Source organism: Glycine max, chromosome 10 (genome assembly GCF_000004515.6).
Source record: "Glycine max cultivar Williams 82 chromosome 10, Glycine_max_v4.0, whole genome shotgun sequence".
In the NCBI taxonomy this organism is placed as follows: domain Eukaryota; kingdom Viridiplantae; phylum Streptophyta; class Magnoliopsida; order Fabales; family Fabaceae; genus Glycine; species Glycine max.
Window position 1 is genome coordinate 4,971,119 of NC_038246.2, and position 8,055 is coordinate 4,979,173.

An 8,055-nucleotide genomic window follows, 5' to 3' on the forward strand; every position below is an offset into this window, starting at 1 on the left:
CAAACAAGTTACTCGTGATACATATATTCTAGACCGAAGAAAGACTGTTCATAAATTTTATTCAAAAAGAATACATTCCCAAAGAGACTAGAATTTCTGGATTAGGACAAGCAAATTGAGTGGAAGACCTTAAGAAATGGAAATCTACAATCATCACTTATTTAAAAACCAAACAGTTAAACAATAGTAGTTTTTCTTCCCCTGGTTTGAATATGTTCCCAGTCAAAAACCCATCTTCAAGTTTTCACACAGTGTTTTCTGTCGGGCAGAAAACCAAACTCTCTCTCTCTTCTCCTGTTTCTCTCTCCATGTCTCCAAAATTTGCCCGTCTAGTTCTCACCACATGTCACTTTCCGAGTTTTCTTTTCTTTACAGAAGAAGCAAACTGAACATTAACCCACTGAAACACCACCTGTTCTCACTCTTACAAGATAAGACTAACACAACACTGCTACAACTAAATACCAACACCAACAACGTTAATAGTATTCATTCAACAACATGCACACCGCCACATGCTCACATACCATTTCCTATTCCCTCACCCATCACAAACAACAAGGACAATGAATGAAGAATAACAACAGAGAGAGAGAGAGAGAGAGAGAGAGAGAGAGAGAGTTACAATTCAGATTAAATAATTTGAGAGAAAGAATAGAAAAAAGGCTGACAGCATAAGCGTGAGCTCAATAAAAGCCAGGTAGAGATAATAATAAAGGAAGGGTGGTGGGAAGGTTTTGTAACTCATAATAAAGCTAAGGAATTTTAGTTTTTGAGTTTTTGCAATGTCACAGAATTCTGAGGAGATAAAGACACTTGAGCAGTGGAGATGGTCTGAAATGCAGGGCATTGAGCTTGTGTCTTCTTCTGCTACTGTTTCTAACTCACATGAATCCAACCCAGCATTGGAAAAGAAAAGAGAAGAAAGGGTAATAATGGAGGAGGTTTCTTCAGTGGCAAAGAAAGAGGAGGGTGTTCCTAATGGTGTTGGTGGGGAGAAGAAGAAGGATGGGAGTGTTGCTTCTGTTGGGTTTGGTGAGCTTTTCAGATTTTCTGATGGGTTGGATTACATTCTAATGGCAATTGGAACGGTTGGAGCATTTGTACATGGCTGTTCCCTGCCACTCTTTCTTCGTTTCTTTGCTGATCTTGTGAATTCCTTTGGTTCCAATGCGAATGACTTGGACAAGATGACTCAGGAAGTGGTGAAGGTAATGATGTTATTATCATTACAATAACATACTCACACCACAGTTCAGAGTTTGATATTGGTCTTGAGAATTTGAATTGCTTGTGGTTTCTGTGTTTGCAGTATGCGTTTTACTTCTTGGTGGTGGGGGCTGCCATATGGGCATCCTCATGGGCAGGTAAATTTCACTCTAAATTTCAAAACTTCATTCTAAATTTGGAATTTTGTTTTTGGAAATTTTTGGAGGGTGTGAATGTGGAAAGATGTTAATCTGATTTTTGTTGTTGTTGCAGAGATTTCGTGTTGGATGTGGACAGGTGAACGGCAATCAACGAGGATGAGGATCAGGTATCTGGAAGCAGCGTTGGACCAGGACATTCAATTCTTTGACACCGAGGTTCGAACATCCGATGTTGTTTTTGCCATCAACACTGATGCTGTTATGGTACAAGATGCCATTAGCGAGAAGGTGATCTCAAAACACGAGCCTTTGTTGTTTTTTGCATTAGAATAATTTCTCGAATTTATGTAGTTTCATTCAAGAGACTGAGCTCTCCCAAGAGACATGCTTATCAGTCAGCCATACTGTGCTATGTTGGTACTTGGTATTGTTAGTGTTTAATATGATTACTGATTCTGGTTTCTCTGTTTGCAGTTGGGTAATTTCATTCACTACATGGCTACATTTGTTTCTGGCTTTGTTGTGGGTTTCACTGCGGTTTGGCAATTGGCACTGGTTACCCTTGCCGTGGTTCCTATAATAGCAGTAATTGGAGGCATTCACACCACCACCTTGGCCAAGCTATCTAGTAAAAGCCAAGAAGCTCTTTCTCAAGCTGGTAACATTGTGGAACAGGTGAGACTAAAGGGACCCCTTTGTGACCATTATGTTGGTTTGTGTGTTTTTTGCTTCTGGGTGGTTCTGATTTTGGGCTAAATTTGCAGACTGTTGTTCAAATTCGAGTGGTGTTGGCGTTTGTTGGGGAGACAAGAGCACTACAGGGCTATTCATCTGCATTGAGGATTGCACAGAAGATTGGGTACAGGACTGGATTTGCAAAGGGAATGGGATTAGGGGCCACTTACTTTGTTGTTTTCTGTTGCTATGCTCTTTTGCTTTGGTATGGAGGCTATTTGGTTCGGCACCACTACACCAATGGAGGACTTGCCATTGCCACCATGTTTTCTGTTATGATTGGTGGATTGTAAGTACTGTTTCTGCTGCATCTTCATTTTCATGTTTTAGGAAACCTTAGTGGTTAAAGTGCTTAGCCTTTGTGAATTGTGATTGAGACTTTCATCCACACGTGGCTTCAGGCCAGAAGCCCTCCTCAACTAGTGGGTAAGACTTTGTTTTTGCTTGTTATTGTAGGGCTTTAGGCCAGTCTGCACCCAGCATGGCAGCATTTACAAAGGCAAGAGTTGCTGCAGCAAAGATTTTTCGCGTGATTGATCACAAGCCGGTTATAGACAGAAGGAGTGAATCAGGTTTGGAGTTAGAGAGTGTTACAGGACTAGTAGAGCTGAGAAATGTGGACTTTTCATACCCCTCAAGACCAGAGGTTCTGATCCTCAACAATTTCTCCTTGAATGTGCCTGCTGGCAAGACCATTGCTTTGGTTGGAAGCAGTGGCTCAGGCAAAAGCACAGTTGTTTCCCTCATTGAGAGATTCTATGATCCTTCTTCTGGTAAAACTGTGAACTCATTCAGCTGTCTTTGAAAACCAACTGGATTAATTAGACATTCAACTTGTTTATTGAGAGTTTGAAATTGAAAATGTGCTAGTTACTAGTTAGTGATCTGATCATGTGATTAGTGTTACTAACTTAACTGTTTTGCAGGACAAGTGTTGCTAGATGGGAATGATGTTAAGTCATTTAAGCTTAGATGGTTGAGACAGCAAATAGGACTAGTGAGTCAAGAGCCCGCTTTGTTTGCTACCACAATCCGAGAAAACATACTCTTGGGTAGGCCTGATGCAAACCAGGTTGAGATTGAAGAAGCTGCAAGAGTGGCTAATGCTCACTCTTTCATCATCAAACTTCCCGAAGGCTATGAAACTCAGGTTAGTCAACTTAAGCTAATATTGCTTTGTGAAATTGGTCCAGTGAAAAATGCATATTTTGTGATGGTGGTTGATCATCAACCACCCTAATGGTCCTGTAAAATCAATCACATCATTCACATCAAGCATGTCTTGTTTCCATCATTGCAATTTGCAAGCCACTTTGTATAAAATAATATAATATTATATAGGTTAGATGGTAAAATAGGAAAGCTCGGAAATATAAAGATGTGTCACGTAATTATTATAATTATTACAGCAGGTAACTAACTTTTCATAGAAAGAAGATAATAATGAATTTATGACAGTTAAGCTACGTACAAGAGAGGAGCAAAGCCTTATCATAGTATACGGATCTTGACTTTAGCATAAATCAACGTTTAAATTAAAATATATGCTAAATAAAAAAAAAATGGTAAGTTGAAATGCTGAAATAGACACGATGTATCACGTAATTATTGTAGTAGGTAACTAAACATTTATTTAGAAAGAGGATAATGTCTCTAGACTTTATTGCAGTTGTTTAAGGTACAAGAGTAAAGTAGCTTATCATAGTAAAATGTGAAACCCACAAGTATACGGATCTTGACCAGGTTTCTTGTTTGGTTGGACAATTTGGGAGTCTATAATTGCAACCTCTATTATTTTAGTTAGGACAGATTTATTTGGTCAACAAGCAAACCCAATTATTTTTAAATGGAGTTTCTAAAAGTCAAAGCCTATGAAGTGATTGGTCATACAATGCATTTTAAAAAGATCCAGAAGGTAACATGGTTTGGTCAACAATGCATGCGCGGGAATACAGAGGAATTGGATATCTATTATTACTTATTAATTAAAGAGAATAACTACCAAAACTGGAGATGCCCAGAACATGGAAACAAAATATGAAGACTGACACTAAACTCATTGTATAAATTAAACAAATAAATACTTTGTGTTGACGTTTGCATTATCTACTGCATACACAATGAGAAGCTCTCCAATTTGTCAACGAATTATTTTTAATGAGAATTTCAATTTACTCTCTTATTATTGTAAACAGAAATATATTACTTGAACACGTGTGAGTTATTGTAAACTCCCACACTTTGATTCTTACATATAAAAAAACAGGAATATATTATTAATACAATTCTTACTCACCAATAGATTCTTTACATCCCAGTACGTTACATGGGTGCTAAAACTTACAGAAGGAACCATATTATAATATGATAATTCATATATTACTGACAGAAACTGCTGATAGATTTAAAAGAAAATCTAGTACCGGAATGTCTATAAGACTCTTAGAAAATAACTGCTGTTGAACTAGTATGTGGTAAAACAATGCAAATTATTTGAAATTATAGGTAGGGGAGAGAGGGCTGCAACTTTCAGGAGGACAAAAGCAGAGAATAGCAATTGCAAGGGCAATGCTGAAAAACCCAGCAATTCTTCTCCTAGATGAGGCAACAAGTGCATTGGACTCCGAGTCAGAAAAGCTGGTTCAGGAGGCCCTTGATCGGTTCATGATTGGTAGAACAACTCTTGTAATTGCTCATCGACTCTCCACGATTCGCAAAGCTGACCTTGTGGCTGTGCTTCAGCAAGGAAGTGTTACTGAAATTGGAACTCATGATGAGCTCTTTGCTAAAGGAGAAAATGGAGTCTATGCTAAGCTTATCCGGATGCAGGAGATGGCACATGAAACTTCTATGAATAATGCAAGAAAGAGTAGTGCAAGGTAGCTTTCACCAATATTGAACATTGGCATTCTTTTAAATACTCATATATTATATGTTTTAAGATGAGGATGTGTTCATTTACAGGCCTTCAAGTGCCAGAAACTCTGTAAGCTCACCCATAATTACACGGAATTCTTCTTATGGCCGATCACCGTACTCGAGGAGACTATCTGACTTCTCTACATCTGATTTTAGCCTGTCCCTTGATGCATCACATCCAAATTACAGGCTTGAAAAGCTTGCCTTCAAAGACCAAGCTAGTTCCTTCTGGCGACTCGCAAAAATGAACTCTCCTGAATGGCTTTATGCCTTAATTGGTTCTATAGGATCTGTTGTTTGTGGATCCCTTAGTGCATTCTTTGCTTATGTTCTTAGTGCTGTCCTCAGTGTCTATTACAATCCAAACCACAGACACATGATCCGAGAAATTGAAAAGTACTGCTACTTGTTGATTGGACTATCTTCAGCTGCACTCCTCTTCAACACATTGCAGCACTCCTTCTGGGATATTGTCGGTGAAAATCTTACAAAACGAGTGAGGGAGAAAATGTTGGCTGCAGTGCTTAAAAATGAAATGGCATGGTTTGATCAGGAGGAAAATGAGAGTGCTAGGATTGCAGCAAGGCTATCTCTTGATGCCAACAATGTCAGATCAGCCATTGGAGATAGGATTTCAGTAATTGTGCAGAACACTGCACTTATGCTAGTTGCCTGCACTGCAGGGTTTGTACTACAATGGCGCCTTGCCCTTGTACTAGTAGCCGTCTTCCCTGTTGTTGTTGCAGCCACAGTTTTGCAGGTTTTCTTTCTCACATTTGTTTCTAGCATGCTTAGTGATCCAATTATGTATTAGCAACTTATTATTTCCACTAAACTTTTTACAGAAAATGTTCATGACTGGTTTCTCTGGTGACTTGGAAGCTGCTCATGCCAAGGCCACACAACTAGCAGGAGAGGCTATAGCCAATGTAAGGACAGTTGCTGCTTTCAATTCAGAAAAGAAAATTGTTGGCCTTTTCACTTCCAACCTTGAAACTCCACTGCGGCGCTGCTTTTGGAAGGGACAAATTTCTGGAAGTGGATATGGGATAGCTCAGTTTGCACTCTATGCTTCCTATGCACTTGGTCTTTGGTATGCTTCTTGGCTTGTGAAGCATGGTATATCTGATTTCTCTAACACAATCCGAGTTTTTATGGTACTCATGGTCTCAGCTAATGGTGCTGCTGAAACTTTAACCCTGGCTCCTGACTTCATCAAGGGTGGTCGCGCCATGAGATCAGTCTTTGATCTTCTTGACCGAATAACTGAGATTGAGCCAGATGATCCAGATGCTACCCCTGTCCCTGATCGCCTTCGTGGTGAAGTAGAACTTAAGCATGTTGATTTCTCTTATCCAACTAGACCAGATATGTCAGTTTTTCGCGACCTTAGTCTTCGTGCTAGGGCAGGCAAAACTCTTGCCCTTGTAGGGCCTAGTGGCTGTGGTAAGAGCTCAGTCATTGCACTTATACAAAGGTTCTATGATCCAACATCCGGCCGGGTCATGATTGATGGAAAGGACATAAGGAAATACAATCTCAAGTCTCTTAGAAGGCACATTGCTGTGGTACCTCAGGAGCCATGCCTATTTGCTACTTCTATTTATGAGAACATTGCTTATGGACATGACTCAGCTTCTGAAGCTGAGATCATAGAGGCTGCAACTCTTGCCAATGCTCACAAGTTCATATCTTCTCTGCCTGATGGATACAAGACATTTGTTGGTGAGAGGGGAGTTCAACTATCTGGAGGACAAAAGCAAAGAATAGCAATTGCTAGAGCTTTTGTGAGGAAGGCAGAACTTATGCTTCTTGATGAGGCAACAAGTGCACTTGATGCTGAATCTGAGAGGTCTGTTCAGGAGGCGTTAGACCGTGCCTGCTCGGGAAAAACTACTATCATTGTTGCACACAGGCTATCAACTATTAGGAATGCTAATCTCATTGCAGTGATTGATGATGGGAAGGTGGCAGAGCAAGGCTCCCATTCACTGTTGTTAAAAAATTACCCTGATGGGATCTATGCACGCATGATTCAATTACAAAGGTTCACAAATAACCAAGTCATTGGGATGGCCTCAGGTTCAAGTTCTTCTGCAAGGCCAAAAGATGATGAAAGAGAAGGCTAACAGCTAGCTACTCAAAATGAAAAAAAAAAGGAGTAATATGCCATATACCAATTATAATTGTTGGCATTTTTGTTTTGACCATAGTATGGTTTGTGTATCTTCCTTCAACTCCTCCAATTTAAGAATGTATCTTCTTGTCTTCATGAATCTTACTAAGGAAGAATACATCAATGAGATTGAAACAGATAAATAGAAGTCCATATTTATGAATTTACATGGCCTCCGTTTTGCATCTTTGTTCCCTTTGTTTTAAAGCATATGCAACTGCAATAAACACTGTCATTAGGCCCGTTACGGATAGATCATTGTCTGTAGCTAGGCTCTCATCAAAAGGGTTCGAATTATTGAAGAACGCTATCAATGAAATTGAAGCTCTTTACAAAAGAGGCTTTTATATGATTTAATTTCAATATGTATATATATATATATATATATATATATATATATTGAAAAACCTCATATAATTAAAAATTGTCACTAAGTGTTAGCTTTTTAAATAATAGTTATTGTTGAAGGTATTTCAACTAGAGAGAATATGTTAGTACTGGAGCAGAAAAATATTGAATTATGCTATTGTGGCAAATATAAACTATCTCTTGGTAAGAGGCTTCTAAGGCTGTGTTTCGGAATCCATTTGAAATGCTACAATCAGACAAATTTGAAAATGAATTGAATAAAAAAAAATATACAGGGGTTATTCTAAAAATAAATGTTATATATAAGCTCAATATATCAAAATCCTGTATTCTTAAAAGACTTTATAGTTACAAAATAAATCTGTCATTAATAGTTCCTTTTCCGTTCAACATCAATGACACAAGTTTTTCCTTTTCCGTTTACTATCATGGAAAATATGAACGTGGATGTTACAAAGTGGGTGACTAATTAATAAGTTTGTTAGG

At 38.6% G+C, this 8,055-nt stretch overlaps 1 protein-coding gene across 1 annotated transcript; it reads left to right on the forward strand.

The window, feature by feature from the left end:
• Positions 1-204: 204 nt before the first annotated feature.
• LOC100777382 (ABC transporter B family member 1) lies at positions 205-7,348 on the forward strand. Its single transcript, XM_003535101.5, has 10 exons — positions 205-1,211; positions 1,313-1,367; positions 1,483-1,658; positions 1,845-2,045; positions 2,135-2,394; positions 2,562-2,878; positions 3,032-3,255; positions 4,611-4,984; positions 5,070-5,784; positions 5,870-7,348. Exons 1-10 carry the CDS (start codon positions 786-788, stop codon positions 7,151-7,153), a joined length of 4,032 nt encoding a protein of 1,343 aa, XP_003535149.1. The 5' UTR covers positions 205-785; the 3' UTR covers positions 7,154-7,348.
• Positions 7,349-8,055: the final 707 nt, after the last annotated feature.